The sequence below is a fragment of the Phaenicophaeus curvirostris genome, chromosome 5, assembly GCF_032191515.1.
Source record: "Phaenicophaeus curvirostris isolate KB17595 chromosome 5, BPBGC_Pcur_1.0, whole genome shotgun sequence".
NCBI classification, from domain to species: Eukaryota; Metazoa; Chordata; class Aves; order Cuculiformes; family Cuculidae; genus Phaenicophaeus; species Phaenicophaeus curvirostris.
The window spans coordinates 2,931,838-2,959,152 of NC_091396.1; the positions used below are offsets into that span (position 1 = coordinate 2,931,838).

At 42.8% G+C, this 27,315-nt stretch overlaps 2 protein-coding genes across 2 annotated transcripts in view; both read left to right on the forward strand.

Annotated features, from left to right (window-relative positions):
* Nucleotides 1-1,607: 1,607 nt before the first annotated feature.
* On the forward strand, nucleotides 1,608-6,016 carry LOC138720926 (CD59 glycoprotein-like). The gene is made up of 3 exons (XM_069857360.1): nucleotides 1,608-1,814; nucleotides 2,513-2,614; nucleotides 4,129-6,016. Exons 1-3 carry the CDS (start codon nucleotides 1,751-1,753, stop codon nucleotides 4,320-4,322), a joined length of 360 nt encoding a protein of 119 aa, XP_069713461.1. The 5' UTR covers nucleotides 1,608-1,750; the 3' UTR covers nucleotides 4,323-6,016.
* Nucleotides 6,017-16,336: 10,320 nt separating this feature from the next.
* LOC138720927 (golgin subfamily B member 1-like) overlaps nucleotides 16,337-27,315 on the forward strand; it is a 44,367-nt gene continuing 33,388 nt past the window's right edge. The window contains 10 exon segments of the mRNA XM_069857361.1: nucleotides 16,337-16,518; nucleotides 18,200-18,257; nucleotides 18,928-19,071; nucleotides 20,139-20,285; nucleotides 21,625-21,747; nucleotides 22,134-22,301; nucleotides 22,669-22,854; nucleotides 24,251-24,373; nucleotides 24,547-24,660; nucleotides 26,875-27,196. Of these exon segments, the coding sequence (XP_069713462.1) occupies nucleotides 16,346-16,518; nucleotides 18,200-18,257; nucleotides 18,928-19,071; nucleotides 20,139-20,285; nucleotides 21,625-21,747; nucleotides 22,134-22,301; nucleotides 22,669-22,854; nucleotides 24,251-24,373; nucleotides 24,547-24,660; nucleotides 26,875-27,196 (1,558 nt within the window). The 5' untranslated portion in view covers nucleotides 16,337-16,345.

Consider the following 27,315-nt stretch of genomic DNA (forward strand, 5'->3'; position numbering starts at 1 on the left):
GTTGTGAATTGCTGTCTCTATATTTTGTTTTCCTTTGAGCTAAAATGTTACTGTTGTCTCATCTGTTTGTCATACAAGAGAACAGAAAAAATTACTCATTTTCACAAAAATAGATGGGTTGAATGACTGCTGCCAACACTGTTATGCTGTTTTTTATTAATCTGCTTTATATTTATTCTGGTGATGACTTGGTTGTTTTGCTAAAAGGCAAAACCGTTTTACTCTGCTGACACTACTGGGTTTCTGGAAGATTGAGAGGTTCTCCAGGAGATTCTTGTTGCTATCCAGAATGGCTCTTGCTTTGCCCACCACACCCCGGGCACTCCCAAGCTGTGGCATGAGCCTCTGGTCTTGAAAGGCTTCTCACAAAATTGTTTACCCCAGAAAAATCATCTGATCTTGCATATTATGGTTTTGCTTTTCTTGGGTTTCCTGCTTAGTGGGTCGTACAGGCAGGAGAAAAAAATAGTGAGTCTGTTGTTGTTTGGGGAATTTTTCAACAGAAAAATTCAGTTGAGGAGAGTTTCAAGGTTGTTTTACTACGACTCCATCTTTTCAAGGCCACAATCAGCCTTCTAAGAGGGAAAAAAACTGTCCCAATGTGATTGTGGTCTGCCACGCTCCTAGCTGTGGATAGAAATAGCTTCAAGTATATTAACAGGGTCAAGAGCAGCAATGTGACTCTTTCACTGCAGCCTTATCATAAGTGAAACTTCTTACCTGGATGCCTTTAATTCTTTGGGACTCTCAGTTCCACTTGGGCTTTGAAGGCAAACATGAAGTCATGCCCTCCAAGCACAAGTATGGTCCCTCTCTCCCTCTCCACCTGTTTGATACCTGGTCTGAGCAGCCCACTCACTACAACAGCTGAGATTTTTTTTTTAAGTAGTGAATATTATTGTTTGCAATGCAGACTTTATTTAATAACTCCTGCTTTGGAGTTACATACAGAAAAAAAGCCTGACCTTCCTATCTCACTGCAACCTGTGGATGACAGGAATAGTGGAGGACTGGAAAATTGGAAGTGGGGAGATTTTGAAATTCTTCACGATGAGAGTGGTGAGACATGGGCTCAGGTTGCCCAGGGAAGTCATGGATATCCCCTCCTGGAAGTGTTGAATGCTAAATTGGATGGGGTCTTGAGCAGCCTGGTTTAGTGGGAGGTGTCCCTGCCCATGGCAGTGGAGTGGACCTGGATGATCTTTAAGGTCCCTTCCCACCCAAACTGTTGTACGATTCTATGACTGGAGCTGCATTGCAGTCACTTGGTGGGTTATTGTATGTCTTGATACTTCATTGAGAGGAGAAATTTGGGGAGAGGAGGGGCCAAAGCCCCCTTAGTGCAGACAACTCTCTTGCGACCCCATGGGAGCAAAGAAGAGCACAGCCTGGCTCCAGGATTATTGGGGAGATGCTGTAAAAAAAGGGATTTGAGACCTAAATGGCCTCCCTTTGTGCGAGGTGAATTTGAAGCTCTCATAAATAGGGAGACCTGTGAAATGGTGTAATCAGAGAGGAGAAAGAGAGTGATTTACAGCCTATCGGGAGCTCAACTCTCAGTTCTCAGACTAAAAACCCTGTTTTGTGCTGTTATTTTTCTCTTTCGCTGGTTTCCTGCCCAATGCTTTCAGTTCCATCCTGAATCAAGTGTTCAAACCTCAGTCCCTCAATGTATTTTACTGGTTTCATGTAGTTTTTAAATAAAATAAACATGTACGGTCTATTTGTGCCTTCAGGTTAGGGAAGAAGCATGGTCAAGATGAACAGCATCCTGTTAACTGCCTGTATCGTTCTGGCTGCTTTTTGCGGTTGTGGTGAGTATAAAGGGGAGACTTTCCTGATGTGATGATATGGCAGGGGCTGAGGAAATCAGGGAAGAAAATGTTGGAAAAGAAAAAATAACAAAAAAAAGGTCTGGATTATTTAATACCAGTTTGGGGAATGACAGTAACCATTGAAGGAGAGAGAATTGGTTGCAGAATGTGATGCTGCTTAATATGGCAACAGACTGTTTGGGTTTGTTGCTAGAAAACTGGATTCCTGTTGTGTAAATTGGAAGCCAGGTGTACAGCACGAGAGAGGAATGAGGTGCAACAAAAAAAAGGTAGAATAAAATCCTGCTAAAAGTCTCTCTTCTTGTTTGCTTTGCTGCTCTTAAGCATTGCTTCTTCCAAAAGGACAGACATTTATTATATTGTTCTGCAGTGAACAGTATAATAAGTAATGTAAGTAAATGTAAGTACATATGAATATAATATAAGTAAATAAAATATATATTAATATAAGTGTTTTAAAAAAAGACTGAAGTGTATGTTTCAAAATCTTCCTTTCAACATGGCCAGTCTTGGTTTGCACCCTGACAAAAGCTTGTAAAGATTAGCTTGAGTCGAATAACCAGGCATATATTTTGTGACGGTTTGATGCAGGTAGTGATTCTTCTTTTATTCCTTTTTAATGTTACTGCTGTTTCAGTACTTTCTTATTCAGTGAAGATAACCCCTTCTCTTTTTAGGTTATACCCTAAGGTGTTACCACTGCGAGAACAGCCCTTCCTTGTGCAAGACCAACAGTACTTGCTTAGAAACTGAAGATACTTGCTTGCAGATGAAATTTGGTACGTACGCTGTCCTACAGACCTAAAATAACGTGGTGATATCAGTTTTCATTGCCTGTACACTTCTAATCCAGCCTTTGCATGCATTTCTTAGCCTCATGCAAAAGAAGGTTGCAGATACTTTGAAGGTCATGCTTACAGTAAATGGATATATTTTGACTCCCAAGCAACTGATAATGAAGATTTAGATAGCTGATTTATACTTGTACAAGCACATACATAGATATATGTATATCCAGATTTTAAAAAGCCAAAACAACAAACCCCCCACCAACTAAGGGAGCTGGAAACAAATACGAGTCAGCAATGACTTTAAAATACAAAACCTTTCCCCTGAACTTTAAAAAATAGACAAAGCATGTATAACTCTGAAAATACAACCGCAGAGGAAGACTCATTCATTTATGAATTGAGACTATTAAAATAAATTATCTTTTCCTGTGGGTGAAGTCACCTGCATCTTGGGAAGGTGGCTGAGGATATTCAGGGCAACTCTTGTAGTTGTTAAATAACATTTAAGTAACTCTTTTTACTAGGAGTGACAGGAGTTTCATTGGAAAAACAGAAGTATTGAATCAACTAGAACAATCTCCTTTTACTGCTGGTTCCCTCAGCCCTAGAAAGCCTCTTGTGCTGGCTTTGGACAGCTGGAACCAGGATGGAACGGGACTGCTTTGTTCCCTGGGATGGTCCCTGCTAAAGCTCATGACTTGGTGTCAAGGAAGGAAGCTTCTGATCCTGCTGGGCCAGGATGCTGGTCTGCGCTGCTTGCCTTCTAAGGAATTTTCTCTCTTGCTGTTTCGCTTGGGCCTAAACCCACAAGCACAAACGGTTGGCTTTCTAGAGTGAAGCCTACAGCGATTGTCCGTTGTCGGAGTCAGGGGTCGAGTCCTTGAGGTGTCAAGCTAGGGAGAATGGAAGACAAATTGTTTCATCTATGATGTCCAGGCAGATGACTGAGAAAAGTGGAGGCCTGTTCTACTCTTGAAGCTCAGTCTTCTGCATGTTGCTTCTGGAAATAAAACCCGTCCTGTCCAACAGGACTTGTCCTCAGCACAAAAACTGGGTTGAGTTACTGGGGTCACTCTGAGCTTTGTGGAGGGAGAACGCCCATGCTGTGGGACGATACAAGAACAATGCAGGTTGAGCCAGGTGGTGATGCGCTGTTTTCCTCTGTCAGGAACCTCAGTGCAGGCATCTCTCAAGCTCCACCCTGTACCTCCCAGTGGATGATTTGGACTGAAGTGGAAGCACTGGTTAGCTTGAGCTAGAAAGCTTTCTTAACCTATATCTGAGAGCTACAAGAGAGTCTGTAGAGGCAGGACTGTGGCTTGCTATCACTACTGGCACACTAAATTCCTAGTGAAGGCAAATTTGGAAACTTCTAAGCACCTGAAAAGAAGTAAAGAAAGGAATTTTGTGGCAGTGTAGGCAGTGATTCTCTCCCTGTACCGAAAATGGCATTACTTTCAAGATCCTCTTAATCTGTTTGAATTTTTTTTTTTTTTTGGTAGGTAAATTGAGAACTTTCTCCTGCTGGAAGTCATCCCAGTGCCGAATGAATGATATTGCAGAATTCTTCCAGTTGGATAATTTTGATTTCTTTTGCTGCCAACACGACTTGTGCAATGAGAGCACAATTACTCTGGTTAACAAAGCAGCCTTCAGTATTGCCTCTGTAATGACCATGCTGTGGATGCTTCTGTAATAATCCTGATTTGTATGCCGCACTTTCAAGCTGAAATTATACAGGTTCATTAACTCTTTTTCTGAACTGTACTTGTCACATTTTCAGTTCCTAACCACGGGCTGAAACATTACCTTTTAATTTTGCCCTTTCCCTAGAAGCGTTCAAGGTCAGGTTGGATGGGGTCTTGAGCAGCCTGGTCTAGTGGGAGGTGTCCCTCATGGCAGGGGGGTTGGAGCTGGATGATCTTTAAGGTCTCTATGAAACCAAACCATTCTATGATCCTATAATGATTTTAAATTCTGTTTCCTAAGGTTCCATCTATTAAGTCGCCGTCTCCATTCATGGGAAGGAGATGTGTATTGTTACCAGTTAGAGTGAATTCGGGTATTTTGGCCTGCTGCATTCATGAGGCAAAAGTAACTTTTATTAATAAGTAGTGTTATTTTTGGGAGAACCTAGGCAAACATCAGTGGATTGTGTGAAAAGGAAGGAATACTGTAGGTTTTTATGCTGGAAAATGATAATGTCATAGAATCATTAAGATTGGAAAAGACCTCTAAGATCATCAGGTCCAACCATCAACACAATAACAGCATTTCTTACCATCCCATAAATTTTCATTTTTGGTTGGAATTTCTATGTGGGGTTTTTGGGTCGAGTTGGGTTGGTTTTTTTTTTCATACGCTCCATTGTCATACACCAAGCAGGGGATTTACCCTCCAATCAAGAAGTGTTGGGTCATAAGTACAAGCTTTTTGCAGTCCTCGTGAAGAATATGGAAATACTCAGTTTCAAGTGATGTAGATTCTTTGTTCCCATCACTGTAACATTTTTCTTTTTTTACATGCCAGTGATATAATCTTCTAAGTACTGTTATTTTGAGAGAAAACACCTACCTTTCTCAAACCAAAATTATGTTGTATAAGTAAAGAGCACTTTTCTCTCTTTTTATATTTTTCTGAGCATGCAGGCAACACATGGCAGCTTCTTTTGCAAGCTTTTTTTTTCCCCTTATACTTCATCCATGTCTAGGATTTTAACAAAGCATGTGCTTTGCACCGAGTATTTATGGGTACACTGAAAATTCTTCATAATATGCTAAGGAATCAAGGTGGCACATCTAGGTTATTTTCCCACACAGTTAGCTTTTGGGATTTTTGGGAACAGTGACAGGTAAACTTAACCCTTCAAGCTTCCACGTAAGAGTATTAAACAAAACCTTGTAGAATGTTATATTTTGACTTTTATGCAAACGCTGATACAAAAATATACATGTATTTATGTAGCATGAATAAAAAAGGCTCATTTTGTATGTATGAGAGGCCTGGAGATGAAATGGTCTGCAAGTCGCTCTGCCTCAGTGGTGGAGACAGACCTTTGATACTTCTCGGGTTCTTAGGGACCCTCTCAGTCAGATACAATGCCAAATTCTCCTTTTTCTCTTCTGGAGCTCTTGGCACGTTCTTGCAAGAGTCGTGGTCCATTGCCAATGGCATATGCTCTTCCTGAGACCCTCGCTTGTGCTCTTGCAGGGTGCCAGTGACACCAGTTCACCCAGTCATAACAAGGGTGTTAGTCCAAATCCATGATGTATTCTGCAATATATCTTTTGGTTAAGCTTGTCTTCTAGCTGTGACAGCGTCCTGGGATTAATCTGATCACTTGAAATGTGGAAGTTGTGCTGTCTTTGATTAATAAAAATGTCAAAAAAGAAAATGTGGAGAGTGTGGTTATTTGTTGGCACGCGGGATATTTACAGCTGGATATAACTAGTTGTTTCCTTGTGAGACGCATCCATATTTCCCATCCAGGGACTCTCGATAAGTGCAAGTAGACCTCTCTGTCTTCTTCTCTGGAGCTGGATGCTACGTGTGGTTGGTTAGTTACGGCAGAGTCATGATTTGCTTTGTTTGATAGGACAAAGAGTAATGGTTTTAAACTAAAGGAGGGTAGATTTGGACTAGGTATAAGGAAGAAATGTTTTATGGTGAGAGTGGTGAAACACCAGAATAGGTCCCCCAAAGAGGTGGCAGATGCCCCATCCCTGGAATCACTCAAGGCTGGCTTGGATGGAGCTCTGAGCAACCTGATCTAGTTGACGATGGCCTTGCTCGCTGCAGTGGGTTGGACTAGGTAACCCTTAAAAGTTCCCTTCCAACTCAAACAATTCTATGCTCGAAGAGGAGGAGAGTTGGTGATCCTAACAATGATGTGGCGCTGGGGGGAAGCAGTAGAATATGTGGCCCCTCAGTCATTTCTACTCAAGAACTGTCCTGTTGGAGGTTCCAGTATCCCATGATTTGGGGAGAAAAAATAGAATCCTCCCTTTGTGACAGCTTTAACAGCTGAAGCGTGGCTTGTAACATGCTTACCATGGTGGCACTCACAGCAATCCTGTCTGCACTTTTCCACTATCACTTTTGTATTTTTCTACGTGCTGATAGATTTCATTGTGGAAGCATTTGCTGCTTCTCCATCTTCCCCTCTCCCCTTCTTAGTCTGTAGCTTTAGCTAACTTCTAGTATTTGTTTTCGGAGGAAAAACTGTCGCATGTGATGCTCCTCAAATCATGAATGATCTTAATAGAAACTTTGCTGGAAGTGTGTGGGCAAGTTGAATAGAAAGAGTTGTAGTTCGTATTTACGAAGCCAGACAACTGGAAAACAACATTTTCCTTCCCTCTCACAAGCTAATTATACTTTGAGCCATTTGATGTGCATTATGTCCATTCTCAGTCTAACAGTTACTAGAAACTGTGATCTGATGTTGGGCTAGAAAGAAGAAAACAGTCCTTTATTTCCCACTTGTCTTTCTTGTCCTTCCACCTTTTTATTTCCTATCTGATTGACAAAAGCAGACACTTAGAAGACGGTGATTTCTGCACAGTGACTTTTTTCCACTGATAAATCACCATTTGTCAAGTTCTTGCTCATTTCAGATGAAAAAGTGATATCAAAGTACTGACTAAATATTGAGTTGGGGTAGGTTTGTAGCACAGAAGGTATCTTGCGTTAGGCAAGCTGATAGATTCCTTATGCTTAAACCATCCTGGCTGTGGCTGTTTTGCTCTACTATGTTGCCAATGACTCTTTTTTGATGGTTGATGCTTTTAAACCTGTTTGATTGCTGTATGGTCTGCATATGTGAAATGTTTTTCTTTAATAAGTGTAAAAAGCTCTCTATTCTGTGTCTCTGATAACTGTTTGAACAATATTTTTTAGTATATAGTTTTTTTGGTAGCCTTGAGCACATTCTTGTCTAATCTATCATATTTCTCCTTCATTTTCTTCTAGAGGCAACTTGAGCAATGAGTCCTTGTGCTTTGTGCTCTAGAAGGCCACTGTTTTTGTACAGATCAACAGGAATGCTGTTTGTTTAGTTCTTGTGGTGAGAATGCACGTAGCAAAGTAAAAGAATTCACAGAGGCAACTGCTACGATGGCCAACAACTTGAAAAAAAATTACTAGATTTTAACTGGAAAGCACATCCCTTTTGTCCCTTTCCTGGGAAAGTTATAGTACTTTTTTAGGCTCACTCTCATCTTATGGCATTTACGAGCTAAATGGTGATGCAAGGTTTCATATTTTGTTATACGTTCATGTCTTCTAAGCCTGCATGCTCTGATTGGGGAGCTCTCTCCTGCAGAAAGAGTTGCTAAACAGTGACTGCTGCTTGAACGTTGACGCCTCTCCCCCGTAGTTCTGTATTATGTCCAGACTTGAGAGCCAGCCCTCAAAGGTGGGTAAGCAGAGCCATCAACACCTTAGATCAAATATAATTCCATTTAGTGGTAGTAAGACAATATCTGCACACATGGCAGGAGAGCACAGGGTGCCAGGGATCAATTCTGCATGCAAGTATCGAATCAGTGCAAATAGTTGGGTTTGCTTTAGTTTTGTGTACGCTTTAAAGCCAGCTCCATCTCTGCTCTGAGTTACAGAGCAAACAACACTCACTAGGATTTTCTGGCTGCAATTGGTTATTTGGGTGTATAGCCCTGGTGCAGCCTTGTGACTGTTCACTTTTACATACACCTCTGTTCTTAAGTCAATGATTTTTAACTCTATTTAACAGTAAGATCAATGCATTATGGTTGGACTCGATGATCCAGTGGGTGCTTCCCAACCTGGTGATTCTATGATTATGATAATTTCTTGACTATTATTTATATCTAATTGTGTTGTTGGATGGACTATAATTTAAGCCCTTTTCCTGTTGTAAGAACTAATTACAAGGAACTGAACAGCTTTTGAGAAGCCACAGGAAGGCTGAGGTTGGAAGGTTCCTCTGGAGGCATCTCGTCCCACTCCCTGCTCAAGCCAGGGCCACGCCCAGACAGCTTTGGAATATCCCCAAGACGGAGACTACGTGACCTCTCTGGACAACCTGTGCTCAGTCACCTTCCCTGTGGAGAAGTATTTCCTAACATTTAGAGGGTACCTTGTGTTTCAGCTGTGCCTGTTGGCTCTGGTCCTGGCACTGGGCACCACTGAAAAGAGCCTGACTCCATCGTCATTGCAGCCTATTTTTGGGTACTTATGTGCATTGATAAGGTCCTCCTTGAGGCTTCTCTTCTCTAGGCTACATTCCCAGCTCTCTCAGCCTTTCCCTATAGGAGAGATGCTCTAGTCCTTTCATCATCTTGGTTGCCCTTTGCTGTATTCTCTCCAGTATGTCCATGACCCTCTTGTACTGGGGACACAGTAACCCAGGTGTGGTCCTGCAGCTGCTGAGCAGAAGGGAAGAATTACCTCCCTTGACCTGCAGGCAATACTTTGTTCTTTTCTGCAAAACTGCTTTCCAGCTGGTCAACCTCCACCGTGTACTGGTGCCTGGGGTTATTCCCGTTCTTTTCTTTTTTTTAGCAGTGGTTTTGCTGTGTCCTGTAATGCAAAATATATCAATAATGCAAAATATACTGAGGGTGAATTGGTGTATTGCTGTGCCACTGTGCCCATTGCTCTCTGCAGCGAGTTCTGGGTAACTTGACACTATTGTTTAGTTTCTTTTGAGTTTGCTTTGTAATTATCTAAATGGTTTGCTCCGTTCTGAATTAGTGGCATGACTAAAACCTCATCGTTAGCTGCTAACCTTTGAACATGCTGGGTTTTTGCCACTACACATCATCTGTACACTGATGTCTGTCTCACCATCAAAGAATATTCTTCTCTGCACCTGCTTCTCAATATTCATTGCTCTCATAACCATTAGTCCCTTTCCTGGGGTGTAAGTTCACAAAGGAGTTATTTTTCCCTACAGGCATATGAGGAAGGAGTTAGCAAATGGAAGCTGCAGTAGCAGCAAGTGCTATGTGCAGAAATTCCTTCTTGTCTTTGCCATTAATTCCTCCTTGAACTCCTCCTCTTTTCTGCCTTCTGCGTGGTGGTGACTTGCTGTCCTTTGCCTTGAACTTGGGCAAACAGAGCTTGAAAGCCCCGTGGTACTGGTGGGAAAGTGGGGCTGATATACCAGGCTGATAAAGATTTTAGTTTATCCTTCCTGAAATCCTTCTCTAGTTTTACCATGGCTCATTAAAGAGAAAGTGGGATGGCTCCGTGCTATTTCAGGATGCATAAAACTGTGAAAAGAAGCAGGTGTATGGGAAAAAAACAGACAGGCAGAGCAAGCATATTCCTCCCACTTCTTGACGGAGCGAGAGGAATGAGGAGGCTGACCAGTGAGGAGCTTTTATTTTGTAAGAAGGAGGAGGAATTGCTAATATAACAAAGCAGTCCCAACAGAGAACTGAACATTAAGCAACTCACTGTTGCTCTAAATGGGGCATCCGGATACTGCTGTTATATAAATATTAAATGCATTCACTAACAGTGGTGTCCCTGCAGCTGGAAGAGTTTAATGAGTCTGAATCTCTGCGTGTCTCCAAGGGGCTTGGATCTCGCAGGTAAATCCATTCATTCCTAGGGTTGGTATCTTAGCAGGGAAGTTAGGCTGCAAGCTAGGTCCGAACATCCAAGCCAGCATTATCTGTCAAATACCCACATGTGTCCAGGCAGAATTTAGTACATCATGCTTTCTGACGCAATAAAATAATGTTAATGTTGAACTAGCAGGACATTCTGCATTTTAGAGGGAGAAGACAGTAGCTAAATTGGCTGTGGGATCGCTGAAAGAAGTAGGTTGTCATTTCCACTCCCACCAGAGTATAAAGTAAAGAGTACTTTATACATTGGGTCGAAATAAAGACCTACAGATGATATTATCTTTACGGCTTTATAAGCTGCATTGATTATTACAATATGAAAATTTACAGCATCGGAATGTATATACCTGACTTAAAATTTTGGACAATTGTATCTCAACCCTCCCTCCTGCATAAGAAAATCTCTGCATTTGATCCAATGTTAGTTATATTTAAGTGGTTGGGCATCTTGCTTTGACCTGTATGCTCCTGGTATTCAGTTCCCAGCAGCATCCTGAGCCTAGCTGGGTTATTCATGCCCCACTGCTACTGTTCAGGAATAGTACCTCACCGTTCCTCACTGCACAGGGTTGGTTTGAAATTTGATATAATTTAAAACAGCCACTTTGGAAGCACATTCATTCCTGTTTTCTCCTTTCTGACATCCTCGGGGCAGGTTTGGAGAAAGACAAACAAGGTGATGGAGATACTGAGGATGGAGCTAAAATCCTGAAGGTTACAGGTTTGTTAGATGGAGATTGTGGTCAGATGCACTCTGGTATTTGTTTTGGAGACTGCTATAAACCTAAATTGAAACAAGAAACACCGCAAACATTACTCTCTACCTTGTGCCTTTCTGGATGGAAGACTAACCTGTGAGAATAGTAGCTTGAAAGTTTCTGTTGCTTTTTAGGGAGCTGTTTCCGTGGTGTTTCATTGAAATCTGCAGTATTTTTGAATCACTAGCTAGCCCAACAGTGGTTTGAAGTGCTTTTTTCTCCATTTTTACAATTTCCGAAGAAGACTTTTTGCTCTGCACTGCATTCAAGCCCCCAGCACTGTAGTTCATTTCATGCTCATACTCCTGTTTCCAGAGATGCTAACGTCTTCCAGAGAACTTCAGGCACCCATCATCATCATCATCTGTCATATTATTAAATGCTCAAGTCATGGATGAGAACATGCCCAATGCAGTATAATCATTGAGCTCGCATCCAAAGCTAATGAAGAGAGAGTCTGCAGTGTTGCACCAGGAAAACCTTAACATGATTAAACTGACAACCACATCTTGAAATCTAATCTCTTTTAAACATCTGATGGGTTTCTTCCTTCCTGTTTCCAGTCATTTTAATCATAGAATCAGCAGGTTGGAAGAGACCCACTGGATCATCAGGTCCAACCATTCCCATCAATCACTAACCCATGTCCCTCAGCACCTCATCCACCCATCCCTTAAACCCCTCCAGGGAAGGGGACTCAACCCCCTCCCTGGGCAGCCTCGGACACTGCCCAATGACCCTTTCTGTGAAAATTTTTTTCCTAATGTTCAGCCTGACCCTCCCCTGGTGGAGCTTGAGGCCATTCCCTCTCGTCCTGTCCCCTGTCACTTGGGAGAAGAGCCCAGCTCCCTCCTCTCCACAACCTCCTTTCAGGGAGTTGTAGAGAGCAATGAGGTCTCCCCTCAGCCTCCTCTTCTCCAGGATAAACCCCCCCAGCTCTCTCAGCTGCTCCTCATAAGGCCTGTTCTCCAGCCTCCTCACCAGCTTTGTTGCTCTTCTCTGGACTCGCTCCAGAGCCTCAACATCCTTCTTGTGGTGAGGGGCCCAGAACTGAACCCAGGATTTGAGGTGCAATCTCACCAGTGCCGAGTCCAGAGGGAGGATAACCTCCCTGGACCTGCTGGCCACGCCGTTTCTGATCCAAGCCAAGATGCCATTGGCCTTCTTGGCCCCCTGGGCCCCTGCTGGCTCATGTTCAGTCGCTGCCAACCAACACCCCCAGGTCCCTCTCCCCTGTAAATGAGGGTTTACTCTCTGTTGCACACACTATCGGATGAACTGGTGCTTGTCTGGGAAATACTGGTGCTTGTAGCTGGGACACAGCAGAAGCCAGACAGTGCCACACACTGCTAGGAAGCTGCAGTCTGCACACAGGAGAGAAAAATATTCTCTAAACAAAAGCTGCTGCTGTCAGACATGATGTACAGCTTGCTTTTGTACTTAACGTAATGTTCTGCCCTGTAGAAAGCTGGAGGTGGTTTTCTTTTATCCACTCAGAAAAAGGACTTTCAATCCATTCTTCCTGGAAGCAAGATCAATGTAGCTATTGATATGAAAATTCCCTTCCCTGGTTATACAGCAACCAGTCTTTAGAGTAGGAAAGTGGTTTAACTCTGTTAATATAGATATTAGCTCTTTATATGTTGGAGTGTATGAGGTAGTGGAATTTTCCTGAAGGCATCCATACCCTTACCAACCTTAATGGTGTTCCTCTCTCTACAGATTTATCAGAGGGCTTTGCTTTTCTTTTCCTTGCTGGATTTTAACTCCATTATGAGCACAGGCCCATACGCATGGAAGATATTTGGGTCCTTTTTCCAGGGTCACCTTTCTCCCTAGGAAAGGAACGGGAGAGGGATCCAGAGGGGAAAGGAACTGGGAGACGACTGGGAAGGACCAAGAGGGAAAGGGAGGGGATGGGAGGGACCAGGAGGGGATGGGAGGGAACGGGAAAGTCTGGGAGGGGTCGAGGAGGTGACTGGGAGAGGATGGGAGGGACTGGGAAGGACCGAGAGAGACTGGGAGGGACTGTGAGGGGATGGCTGGGACCAGGAGGGGACCGGGAGGGGATGGGAGAGACTGGGAAGGACCGAGAGAGACCAGCAGGGGACGGGGAGGTGACTGGGAGGGGATGGGAGGGACCGGGATAAGATGGGAGGGACCGGGATAAGATGGGAGGGACCGGGGGAGGTGACTGGGAGGGATCGGGGGAGGTGACTGGGAGGGACCGGGGGAGGTGACTGGGAGGGATCGGGGGAGGTGACTGGGAGGGATCGGGGGAGGTGACTGGGAGGGACCGGGAGGGACTGGGGGAAGTGACTGGGAGGGACTGGGATAAGATGGAAGGGACCGGGGGAGGTTACTGGAAGGGGATGGGAGGGACCGAGGGGGACCGGGAGGGACCAGGAGGGGACCGGGAGGGGACCGGGAGGGACCGAGGGAGGTGACTGGGAAGGACCGGGAGAAGACGGGAGGGACCGGGGGAGGTGACTGGGAGGGGATGGGAGGGACCGGGAGGGAGCGGGCCGGGTGTTCGCTCCTCCGGCCGCGCGGGGGCGCTGCTCGGGGCGCCGCTCGGGGCGGGGAGCGGGGGGAGGCGCTCGGCGCGGCCGCCGCGCAGGTGAGAGCGGGGAGCGGGGCGCTTCGTGCGAAGCGGGACGGCAGGAGGGAGGCTCCCGGTGCCCCCTGCCCCGTGCCCGGCTCCGAGAGGGGCTCCGGCAGCGCGGGGAGGAGGCGCTCAGCGCGGGGGGGAGCGTGGAAAACGCGGGGGAGGGGCGTGTCGTGACCCCGCGGTCGCTGCGAGATGAGAGCGCTGCGGGGGCTGCGGGGGGAGGAGCTGAAAGGAGAGGGGCTGGAGGAGCTGTAGGGAGAGGGAGCTGCAAGGAGAAGGGCTGCAGGAGCTGTAGGGAGAGGGAGCTGCAAGGAGAGGGGCTGCAGGAGCTGTAGGGAGAGGGAGCTGTAAGGAGGGGGGCTGCAGGAGCTGCAAGGAGAGGGAGCTGCAAGAAGAGAGGCTGCAGGAGCTGTAGGGAGAGGGAGCTGTAAGGAGAGGGAGCTGCAAGGAGAGGGGCTGCAGGAGCTGTAGGGAGAGGGAGCTACAAGGAGAGAGGCTGCAGGAGCTGTAGGGAGAGGGGGCTGCAGGAGCTGCAAGGAGAGGGAGCTGTAAGGAGAGGGGCTGCAGGAGCTGTGGGGAGAGGGAGCTGCAAGGAGAGGGGCTGTAAGGAGAGGAGCTGCAGGAGCTGCGTGGAGAGGGAGCTGCAAGGAGAGGGGCTGCAGGAGCTGTAGGGAGAGGGGGCTGCAAGGAGAGGGGCTGCAGGAGCATCAGGGTGAGGGAGCTGCAAGGAGAAGACCTGCATGAGCTGCAGGGAGAGAGAGGTGCAGGGAGGTGAGCTGCGGAGAGAGGGCCCTGCAGGAGAAGGGCTGCAGGAGCTGTAGGGAGAGGGAGCTGCAGGGAGAGGGAGCTGCTGGAGTAACAGGCAGAGGAGCAGCAGGGAGAGGGAGCTGTAGAAGCAGTGGGCAGAGGAGCTGCAGGAGTAGTAGCTTGTGCACTGGAGAAAATTAGATATGTTGTTTCTATTTTTAAGAGGAAAATGTGGTCATTGTTATTAATAAGTGGTGCTTATAATAGGCACAAGTAATAACGGTATCGATATGCTGATATATTAACTTCATGGAGAGCTTGTGGTTTGATTAATACAGCTTTTGTGTTTATGCTTCTTCACTGCATGTCATACGTATGTGCAGTTTTATCCAAGAGGTTTTAAGTTCTAGATGGGATGGACCATTTGAAAAGGAGTTTGATTTGTTAGCAGAAGAACTGACATCTTGGCATGCCATCAAACAAAAAAGTGCAGATGCAATAAGAGAATAGTTATATTAAAATGCTTTTCTTTCCGTGTATGTGTGTTTAAAGCACAATTTTTTTTCTAGGAAATGGATTTAAGATAATGAAACACTTAGGTGAGTTTTCACGCACTTCTGCTGTTGTCTGCTTTTCTGTAGTCTTGTGGAAGAGAGGAGGAAGGGGACTAATGTTTCTTTCCTGGGAAGCTAGAAGAGTGGAGTTATGCCTCATAGTTTCCTTCCATTGTCTGTATTTTTGCAAGAGAAGGTGGAAAGGTTCTACTGTAGTAGCTTCATGGAGAGAGCTCAAATAAGTGCTCTTTGAAGCCATTTCTTGTATCAGAATGATTTTGGAATACATGTGGGGAAAGTTAGACAAATATGAGGAGCTCTGTGGGTGTCAGTAGGCTGTTTCACTGCCTGGGTAGTGATCCAAAGAGGTATTTGTAATGCTGCAGTTCAATATTTTACCTTGTGGGTTGGTCACCTACAAGCTGTGGCACTTCTGTGACTGCTTTAGGAGGAGCTGCTTCTGAAAGAGGAGGCTGAGGGGAGACCTCATTGCTTTCTCCAACTCCCTGAGAGGAGGTTGTGGAGAGGAGGGAGCTGGGCTCTTCTCCCAAGGGACAGGGGACAGGACGAGAGGGAATGGCCTCAAGCTCCACCAGGGGAGGGTCAGGCTGGACAGCAGGAAAAGATTTTTCACAGAAAGGGTGATTGGGCAGTGTCCGAGGCTGCCCAGGGAGGGGGTTGAGTCCCCTTCCCTGGAGGGATTTAAGGGCCAGGTGGATGAGGTGCTGAGGGACATGGTTTAGTGTTTGATAGGTATGGTTGGACTCAATGATCTGGTGGGTCTTTTCCAACCTGGTGATTCTATGATTCTATGAAATGCGTCCTGTCCGCTGTTGTGTGCTCCTGGGTGCCCCTTGTGCTGGGCCCTGTGATGTCTGACTCAAGGGAGTAAATAGACTGGAAACAACCCAGATGAATAATACGCTGTTAGGTTTTTTTAGCTGGATTTGGCTGCAGCTAGTGCTGGGACAATGGAGTGGATGAGGTTGAAGGCAAAGCTGCCAGTGGGACTTTACTTTTTGGTTGCAATACAAGCCAAACCCTCATTTTTACTCTGAGAATCAGAAGAAACTTATTTCATAAATATGCAGTGCATATTTATGAGGCTTTGAGCAACCTGATCCATTGGGAGGAGTCCCTGCCCATGGCAGGGGGGTTGGATCTGGATGGCTTTAAGGTCCCTTCTGACCCAAACCATTTTATGATCATTGAGTCCCACCCAACAGGGAAGAAAAGGAGCAGGATGGGGTGCTGGCAGTGGTAAGCGGTGTGAAACTTTGAAAGTGAGTGGTTTGAATTTAGAGGGGGAAGATGAATTATCCATCACTGTGAAAACTTCAGCGAGGGTAGCGACAGATACTTTGGACTCCGTGCTTCTCCTGTGCTTGATGCTTGGTAACACTACGTGCAGGACATAGGCCACTGAAGGGATGAAAATGGTGATAGAAAACTTAATTGAATTGTGTTTTGATGTAGTACAAGGAGAAAAGTTTGAGTCGAGTGGTCTAGCATTCAAATTGCAACTTCAGTGCTTTAATTTGCTGTCTCTGCCCCAGAAGAAAAGCAAGCCATGTTATTCATTGACTTCACGCTGGAAAGTCTGGTCAGTTTTATTTCCCAGCTTGATTTGGAAAACTTGTCAATATTTGGTGTCCCTGATGTAAATAAAAACACAGCTGAAAGTAACAGCTAAGACCTTCAGACTGGGATGCTGGCAGGTGAGGTGAGCAAAAGTGCTTCTATCAGTCACAGCTGGAAATGAGCTAAAATATTGGCCTGGTCTAGTGGGAGGTGTCCCTGCCCATGGCAGGGGGGTTGGAACTGGATGATCTTGAAGTTCCCTTCCAACCCAAACCATTCTATGATTGTATGATATTCATAAATTAAAAACAAATGCACCACCACGTTACATCTAGTGAGTCATTTTGTCTTTGTACCTGGCTAACTTGTTTATGTATCTGAAAACGAGCTTTTCACTGAGAAGAGATTTGAAGTTACAGCTCTGGAGGAATTCTAAGAGGAGGTTTTTACCTACATCCCCAAACCCATGTCTTATTTTGTGGATATCAATGTTACAAAAGGTTCTTAGCAGAATCCAGTTTGGCCTTGTAGATAACGTGGGCCCTAGATTGCATTCTGTGATTGCTGGTTTTAGCTTTGAAATGATAAACAGCTTTAAAAGCAGCCTCTGCTCTCGGTCTGCATACTTCCCGAGATAATCTGCACGCTAATGTTTATTGTAAACTGGTTTCCAGATCTGGGACTGATCTGTGTATGTGTAATTCCTAAGAATATAATATGGATTAGGAAGGACAGATTGTTTTTCTCTGGATGTTGCTAATTGCGAGTGAAAATTACTGCACAGGTCAACTTCTTTTTTCTTCCACTTCGTGCTGCTGTTGGGAATATTATCTAGAGGTTGAGCAAGATCTGTTAGTGTGCTCATAAGATTTAAGAAGGCACAATTTGGAATTTACTTCCTGGTCTGTTTTATAGACTCTACCCATTTTTTTTCCTCAACCAAGTTTGTCGCTTTTATCCAGTAAAGGTCTTGCCCTTTGAGCCACCTTGTACCTATTCTGCCTGTAGGATTTTGCTTTTTAAAACCTTCTTATGGCCTATGCTTGTGTTTATGGGGTAGCTACGGCTTTCCATGATCAAATTGCGTATGTGTCTGGTACTTTGATGCCATTTAAAACTTGTGGTCCTTGATTGTGAGTGAAAGCAGCAATGAGCACTTGGTGTTGGCTCACTTCTCTTGTTCAGCTGCAACACTCCATGTGGCTTTAGATCTGCAGCAGTCACACAGCAATTAATGCAGTTTGATGTTCTTTATTGTTTTTAGTCTTTATGTATGATTTTATAGCTGTATGCATTGATACAATCCCTGTTATCGTTCAGTTGCAGGTAGTCTTTGAGGTGATGTTAAATATTAGCAAACTGAGTGTAGTTTCTATCTTCTGTTAATAAGTGGGAGAAGCAACTGTGCTGGATAATACTTCATGGCATTTACTCTTTAAAGACTTCTTTGGATTATTTTTGATAGCATCGACATTTTACTGACTAGCAGGTTTTAGATAAGGCTCATTATGCATATTTTATGCATAATTTCATTACTAGTTGTTGAGAACTGATGTGCTGGAGGTCAGAGGTACTGTCAGAGTTGGACAAATTAGTTCCAAACGTTTTACAGGGGAAATATGTAGAGAGAAATCTGAGTTAATTATAGTTATCTGACAGTCACTGATACATACTCTGCTATTGTTTCATTTATTTTTTTATAGCCATCGTGAAACTATGTGGAAATGGGGGAGTGGAGATGATTCTCCTTCCAAAACAGTGGTAAGTATTGAATTACTATTAAATATTATTCTCTTAAGAGTTTCAGACCCAGAGAACCATTTATATGATGACATGCTAATTGTATGTGTTTGTCCTTTCGTTAGTAAGTTGCTTAACTAGTTCTACCATGACTCAGTTTTAGGACTCTCCAAGACAGACTGGGTTCTTGCTTCCTGTCTGCTTGGTATTTAATCTTTCCCACAGAGCACAGCTGCTCTGTTCCTCTTCACTGTGCTTATCTTGCTTTAACAAAACATCTGTAGGAATTACATAAGCTTTATCCCCAGTGTATTTTTGTGTCTACTGTGTTTAGTATCAAGAATTTGCTGCCACCAGACCCAGTAACTCTGCTACTGGTTGTTATGATCAAATCCAGTAGATGAGGACACTCAGTTTTAGATGCTTGGGTGCTTTGATGGCTTTACTATATTTCAAAAAAAATCTTTCCTAAACCGGTTTTGAAGATTTTTCTTTCCATATATCTAACAAACTTGCTAAAAACATCTGATATGGGTACATAGAGTAAATTTTAGTGTTGCATTCTAATGACATTTGCTGAATGTGTTTATAAAACCCCAAACAAACACCACCTGATGACTTTGTTGCAGAAGCAGCATTGTCTGCACTGTTTTACTGTTTTGTTTGTTCAAAATGTACCTGATGTCCCCAGGCTGGAGGCTCACGAGATGCGAGCGGCATGTCGGTGGCAGATTTGACTGAGCAGCTGGCAAGTACCGAGCAGCTGGTAACGCAGCTGAAGGAGCTGGTGAGAGAGAAGGATGCCGAGCTTAGAAATAAAGACCTTCAGTTAAAGGTACCGTCCATGTATTCTGGGCAAAAAGACTTTATTTAAACCTTTCAGTCCTCTTTATCATGAACTAGTTTTAGACATACTGGCTTATAGTCAGTTAGAGCAGCTCCAGGAACCCAGGAAGCATTGTTCACAGTCAGCTGTTGCGGTTCCTCGGTGTTACTGCTTTTTGCCAGTGTCTTCTGTTCTAAAATTATAACTGGGTTTGGTTTGGGTGTTATGTGGGCAACGTGATCCTTGCGTGAGCAGATGCATGTAGAATCCAAGCCACTGACTGACTTCCCAAGAGCTAGATATGGATTTTAAGCTAAATATGGGGAGAAATATCATCCAAGTCATTATTGGAGCTTTAATGAGGTGCCTCAAATGAAATTTCTGTAGATAATATTTTATTTCTCCTTCCACTACATATATCTTTTTGCTGTATATGATCTTGCTATTAATACTTCTGTGTATTATCCTTTGTTATTGACTGGCACTAGGAAAGATGGAACTAGAAGGAGTTTATATCTGATATCCTGAAGACTTTTGCGGCTTTGTTATTCTTTACTCTGTTGTTTTTTCAGCCTGTTGTAAGGTTGGTTTGCTCCTGCAAGAAACTATTTTTACACTTCAAAAAGTCAGTCTTCTGTGGACTGGAACAGCCAAGTATTAAATGTGGAATTTTATAAAACTCAGTTTAAATTCAGCAATCTCTTTAAATACAATGAAATACTCTTTTATAGTATTGTGAAAGTGTGTTTTTGCATTAAAAAAATAATTAACTCTTACCATTAAAAACAATCAAGCCCTGAATTTGTATTGCTATTAAAGAATAGGAAAATCCTTAACATTATAATGCCCTGGATTCTATACAATAAGAATAACCATGTGCAGAAAGTTAAAATATTGAAAGGAAAGTTGTTTTTTATATATGCAGACCTGGTGCATATGACACTATACCTCTTCAGGGGAAAGATTTTTTTGGTCATTGTTTAGATTTCTCTGTCTGTCTCTATTTTAATGGAAGGGTTGAGGGATGTAGTTGTTCATGTAGCTAATTTAGTCCTTCATGACTTTGACGTTTGTAGGAGGAGAAGGAATCTGCTGATGCCAAAGTTTCCAAGTTGAAGCTGCAAAACAAAGCCAAGGTTGCATCGTTAACCTCACAATTGGAAGAACTCAAGAAACAGTTATCGGGATCAGGAGTGTTAGAAGCAAAAGCAGAACCAAAAAAGGTAAATGCCCTTGCGATTCAAAGCAGACATAACTTCTTTAACGTTGGAAGCTGTTTTGTGTGCTGGACTCAAGCATGGAACTGAAGCTTAGAATTTGAGCTGAGTCAGATTAAGGTCAGGGTAAACTGTTATGGGTGCTCTCAGTCCGTTTGTGTGTTTCCATTTAATTATTATTTTATCTTTCTGTAGAAAGGTGCATTCCTTTCAACTTGTTTTAGTTAGTGTTCCTTCTTGTCTTCATCTTATTAGCAGCTCAAACTTTTAACATGTGAATCAGGAAGATATGTTTTTAAGAAGAAATGAAACCAAAACCTTTTTTGTTGTACTGTCCAAGATAAAAATGGAAATAAAAAATGTCCTCGGTAGCAAAATGTTATAGAATCATAGAATCGTTAAGGTTGAAAAAGACCTCTAAGATCAAGTCCAGCCATCAACCCAACACCATTGTGCCTACTAAACCACGTCCTGAAGTGCCATGTCTATGTGTTTTTTGAACACCTCCAGGGATGGTGACTCAACCCCTTCCTGGGTAGCCTCTTCCAGTGCTTCACCACCTTTTCAGTGAAGAAATTTTTCGTCATATCCAATCTAAACCTCCCCTGGTGCAACTTGAGGCCATATCTTCTCATCCTAACACTTGTTACTTGGGAGATGAATGTTAATTAAGTGTAGAAGAGTCTCATTTAAATCCTCAGTGTTTTACCATTAACAAAGATTCTCAGATGAATTTTTAGTATTCAGTTGTGTGAATAGACTTGTATTTCTTCAAAAGGGCATGTTTTGACTTCATAGAGCTTCTAAACTAGTGAGGCTTTGCTATTTTGAGGGCATTTGTGTTTCAAAGGTGTGCTGAAAAGGAACAGGAACAGATTGGTTTGTTGAAGTCCCATCAAAGGCAGTGCAGTATTTGTGCTTCTGATCTATTTTGCTAATAAGTCATATTCTTAGCAACTGCACATGCTTTCTTTTGTAATGGCAAATAATTTCTATACCTGCTGAAATTCTGATTGAAAACATTGTGCTTAGGAACAGTTTAGTTTACAGTTTGCCCCCTACCCCTCAATAGTCCTTTTCCCCTCTGAGTTGCCACAGGAAACAAATGCCCTTATTACATGTTCCAGTCCGCTTTGCAACAATAATTATAATTAAAATTTAAAACCAGGGATTTTTACAAAGTTTATATAAACTCTGTGCTTGATTTGTGTAGCTTCTATGTGGAATATGTAATATATGAGAAGTGAAACACAAACTGTGAGTCTAATTTTTCATATATGAATAGGTGGAGATCTAGAAATTGGGTGATAACTATTTATGGAAGGAAAACTCCTTGTTTTTACAGGCATCAAAAGATGGTGACCAGGAAAATGCTGCAGCAAATCGTGGAAAAATATTAGTACTGAGAAGGAGAATAGAAGAACTAGAATCCCAGATCGCACAAAAAAATGAAGATTTACAAAAGAAGGTGGTGTTTTATATGATGCTAAATGTGTGTCTTTTCACATTTGTGGTATTGGATTATGTTTAAATATGTTTATTTAAGATAGTTATTTATGTGAAAATATATAATGGAGAAATGTAGGCAAGAGATGATATATTGTTATGGTTTGTGGCTTTTCTGTGCAGAGTTGTGATTTGTGGACATGACTCTTGACAGCGGGAAGTGGCAAGAATCTTAATGCTGCAGAGTTTCAGAGAGAAAGGCTCAGTCGTTAAAAATTACACTTAAAATTGAACCAGGTTTTAAATTTGTCTTTTTGTAGTTGCAGTAAAGAAATAATGCAAACCATTCTTCTGTGCTGTACATGGTGGAAGTACAGGTTACAAGCAGAGCTGTCTTTTCATTTTTAGAGTGTTGAACTGGAGGCTCAGCGCAGTCGTGGGGCTGAAATGGATGCCATGCTGGCGGAGAAAGAAAAGAAGATAGCTGAAAGAGATGCTTATATCATCGATTTACAGATAGCATGTGGATCAAGTGGTGCTGCCAATGAAATACTCTTGCCCAATGAAGAATTGAAGGTATATTAGCAGCTCAAATATAAAATCTTCATAGAGGTTTCAAGGAGTCAGTGATTTCTGGTGCATTGTATGATGGATCCTTCTCTGAAGCACAAATCCTTTGTAGTTATTCATGTGAATAAAAATTCTGTACAGATTATCTTTTTTTATGTTTATAGGTCTATTTCTTTCCTTTGTTTGTCAGTACCATTTATATGTATTAGTATCAACTTCAGAATCTGCTGACAAACTTAATTCAAATAAAACCTGAATTTTGAGTTGAATGTTGCTTTAACTGAGGGAAAGGCTAGGATGTGGCTTCATGATGATTACTATGCCTTTCTCCTGGATCTATTTTTCTGATTGCCTTTTGGTTTGCATTCTAAAGAATAAGCTGGCTGCTAAAGAGTCATCACTGCAAAGCATGCAAATTCTAGTTCAGAGCCTTACCAAGAAGATTGGAGACAGTGAAGAAAAATGTAGCTTGTACCAAGAAGAGATTAAGAGTCTTAAAAATATTCAGAACAAAGAAAGAGAGCATTTCCAAGGAAAAGAAGCTACATATATGGAAAATGTAAGTAAACACACTGTATAAATATTTGCATTCTGTGGAAGAAGTGGTATCTTGACTGTAGTGTTAAGATACCACTTGTCTCGGTAGTTAAGAAATTTTTTAATTTTGGGTGATTCTTGAGTAGAGCTCAATCATGGTGTTCAAGTGAAATGAGGATAATGAAGCAGTAGCCAGTTTGCGCTGGTGACGATTGAAGTTGGATGTTTTGTGTGGGAGAGGAGTGAGTGGAATGAGTTGTGCAGAAGAACCTCCAAACATCTCTGTCTTGTAGCACTACACTTGAAGGTGCAAAAATGCCGGCATACAAGTGGCTGGTAGTGGTTTTGGGTGATTGGATCATCGTTGGCACAAATGACTGTTTGACAGATCACGTTCACTTGTACTGGGAGCTGTCTGACACACCTTCTGGTGTGAGAGCATGGGAAAAGATTGTGTTTTCATCTTGGCTGAGAAACAGTTCTAGAAGTTAGCAGCTAGTTAACAGGCCAAGACAAATGACTTGTTAAAAAGAAAAGAAAAAAAGTGGAAGTAGGGGGCATTTTATCCTGTCTTGATGTTACCAGGCTCTTCCAGCTCCTTTGGAAGCTGCATCTCATATTTTAATGTAATGTGCCTGATCCCTTAGCATTTGGATTCTACTGTGTGTGAAACTGTTCATCCCAGTATTTCCTACATTGTTTGATAACTGAGTTTATTTTATCTGTAACAAAAGTGCTACTCTGATCCTGAAAATGACTGCACCTGCTCAGCAGCACATAAGGAATTAGTTTTGATACAGAAAAGGAAAGAAAGTTTTGATACAGAAAGGAAAGAAAGGCAAAAACAGTTGAGACTTGAAAAGCCATTCTGGTGAGCACAATATAATTACTTGGATAGAAATCTGGGAGTCTTCATGAGAATTTATTCAAAATATCAATAGCGGGATTCCAAAAGTTATATCCAGTCCATATAAAAATTTTAAGGTGGTTAACAGACATGTTGGAGGTAGCATACAGGTTTTTTTTATGAGGTTTCAAAGCTTCTATTTGGGCTTAATTGATGGAAACTTGTTAGAAATTACCGTGATCATTGTAGCCTTTTAGAAATTAGAAGTCTCAGAACAATGACATCCAGAAAAGAAAGGTGAAGATCTGTGATATTAAAGAAAAATAAATGATACCAAGCTTCTAATGTTAAGTTTGTTATTGTGGAATTGAGACAAATTTTGTATGAGTTGAGGGTTTATGTGCATGCAGCTCTGAGGTCAGCAATCACTGTTGACTGTATTTACTGTTAAGTGGAAGCAAACTTCAGACTGAAGATAGAATACATTATTTTGCTGTGCCTGTAGTTAGACAATTCAGTGTCCTTTTTCTATACCTGGACTGGTTTCATGTTTACTTTTGTGTGTCTTTAGGTACGTGTGTTTCAAAATATTATCCAGGAAAAAGAACAGGAACTGCAAGCACAGAGAGAAAAGCATGAGCAGGAGCTCTTTAAATTAGCTGCCAAGTGTGATGCAAGTGCTGACCTAGAACAGGTACGTTGCTTGGAAACCCAGTAGTTTGCTTTGACTTAGTTAGACTTGGGAATTTGGAATCATGCAAATCACTAACCTTTATGCAGACATCTGGTTGGCAAAATAAAGATTTTTCTTTCTCTTCTGAATATTTTACCTCCTTCATTGATTGCTTGATTATTTTTTTTCCCTAGCTACTAAAGGCTTTGAAACAGAAGCTCCATGAAAAAGAGGAAGTGATGCTGGGAAGGACGCAGGTGATAGATGTCTTGCAAAAAGAGCTGGATGCCAAGGATGAGCAATTGAAAGTAAGAAATAGGATACATGCACAACTCAACTCATCAGGTCCATTACAGGCTCAAAAAGCTGCTTGGTTTTGCATGGTGTTGCATCAAATGTTTAGGCGGTTCTCTGGGAGGCTTTGACAAATGCTAATAGTGCAGCTGTAGTTGTGCAAACAAATACTAATTCCAGTTAGGAAATTAACTCAAAGGAGAGGTAAAGTCCGTAAAATCATAGAATCATAGAATAACCAGGTTGGAAGAGACCCACCGGATCATCGAGTCTAACCATTCCTATCAAACACTAAACCATGCCCCTTAGCACCTCGTCCACCCGTGCCTTAAACCCCTCCAGGGAAGGTGAATCAACCACCTCCCTGGGCAGTCTGTTCCAGTGCCCAATGACCCTTTCTGTGAAGAATTTTTTCCTAATGTCCAGCCTAAACCTCCCCTGGCGGAGCTTGAGGCCATTCCCTCTTGTCCTGTCCCCTGTCACTTGGGAGAAGAGCCCAGCTCCTTCCTCTCCACAGCCTCCTTTCAGGTAGTTGTAGAGAGCAATGAGGTCTCCCCTCAGCCTCCTCTTCTCCAGGCTAAACACCCCCAGCTCTCTCAGCTGCTCCTCGTAAGACCTGCTCTCCAGCCCCTTCACCAGCTCCGTTCTCTTCTCTGGACTCGCTCCAGAGCCTCAACATCCTTCTTGTGGTGAGGGGCCCAGAACTGAACACAGGATTCGAGGAGCGGTCTCACCAGTGCCGAGTACAGAGAATGTGAAACTATCAACTGTCACCCATAGTTCTTGATTAATTTTGGGAACTTGCCATGTAGGGAGGACTTCTTGGCTGTTGAAAGATTTTAGCTTCCCTAGTTAGGAGCTGGAGTGAGCCCCAAAACTGAGGGTTCTCCCTCAGCCCCTGCAGAGAGACTGTTTTGCTAATTGTGTGCCTTTCCCTTTGCTGTATTTCTACTGATTGCAGAAGCAATACCTAATCAAGGTGCTTTGTGTCGAAGCACCTAGTATGAGCTGTGGTTATAGCCTTTGAGTGCTGCTGCTTTAGTTCACCAAGGTAGAAAAAGGATGTTGCTGTCTCTCAGACTGACTTTTTGGGACTGGGCTGAACCAGATAGATTATAGCCTGTCAGGGGTGCCAGCTCCAGTGTTTTAGCTATCCACTTTCCAAGGAATTTTCCACCTACCAAGAGGGTAGTTGCCGGACTATTTCTACTAAGGTGCTAAGGGACATGGTTTAGTGTTTGATAGGAATGGTTGGACTCGATGATCCGGTGGGTCTCTTCCAACCTGGTTATTCTAAGATTTTGATCTTAGTAGAAATAGTTGCAGTTGTGTATCCAGGTAGATGTCCTGCTAAGGTAGTTAAGGTCCATGGTAGTTTAAGCCTGTTTCGTTTGTCCTTCAAATCTGTTATTCCTCCTGCCTTATGCAGGATTTTATTGGGTTTTTTATTGGGGTTCCTCAATGCTCTGCAAGAACAGATGATACCTAGAGGTAGTGCATTGAGGGGGCAGAATGGCACACCTTGAGAGCAAGGGAAGGTTTAACTATGACAGTACGACCTTCAAGCTGTACCGGAGTCTCAGCTTTAGTATTAAAACAGCAGGAAGCCTTGTTTAATTTACCTAAGCAGTTATAACCATGTTTTGGCAACGTTCCCTCTGCTGTTCTGCACAGCTTTTGTACTTGGATAGTTGATATTCCTGAGTTTATGTATCATGAAAGTAGTTCTTGAACAGCAGGTCTAGTGTAAGTGGATGCTCTGTAATCTTTTCTGCCTCTTTATGTATTAAAGAACTAATGTAAAAGCACAATAAAATATTGTAAAGAAGAAATAGATTGGTTTGCCAACTTTAATATTAATGCATGTAGCTGATGACAGCTGGGTGGCATTGTAGGGAGCACTCTTAATATTTGTGATCACTGTTTGAGAGAACTGTCTTTGTTTTTTTTAGTAATCTAAAGAACCAAACATACTTTTTTATTCTGTTTTCACCTCTGGATGGGTTTGCATGTAGTTTGCACCGAAATAGTGATGCTATTTTGCTGACAGTCCTCACTATTGTCATGGGAATTTGGAGCTGAGTAGCTTTTGTAGCAGAGCCAGGTTGCCAAAAGCAGTGCTGGTTTCTGGTTATAACGTATGTAGGAATACTGGTATAATATATGACAGTTGTACTAAAAGTTTGCATTAAAATATAAAGGTGGTGTGTGTGTTTGTTTTTTTACAGGAGATTAATGAAAACCTGAAACGTCTTCTGTCTGAAAAAGAAAACCTCCAGTCTAAACTGGATGCTGAGAAACATGTAATGAGAGCCCAGTTAAGAGACATGATGGAGAAACATGAGCTTGAAATGACAAAAGTTAAAGAGAAATATAATGCGGAACTGCATGAAATTCAAGAGAAACATGAAACTGAGCTGCAAGAGAAAGATCAGGCCCTGTTGCAGCTTAAGAAACAAGTGGCAGAATTAAGTGGTGGTGGGCAGACTAACTTGAAAGAAGTTAGAGATCTGGAGTCTATAACCAAAGAGAAGATGGAAGATTTAGAAGGTATCCTATTTAAACAGTAGTCATAAGGGTTCCTTTGCCCTATACTGTGTTGTGTGCCAGTTCCATACCTGTTGCAAGTAAAAGCACATTAAATTTGCTGGAAGATTTACTGCCACGCT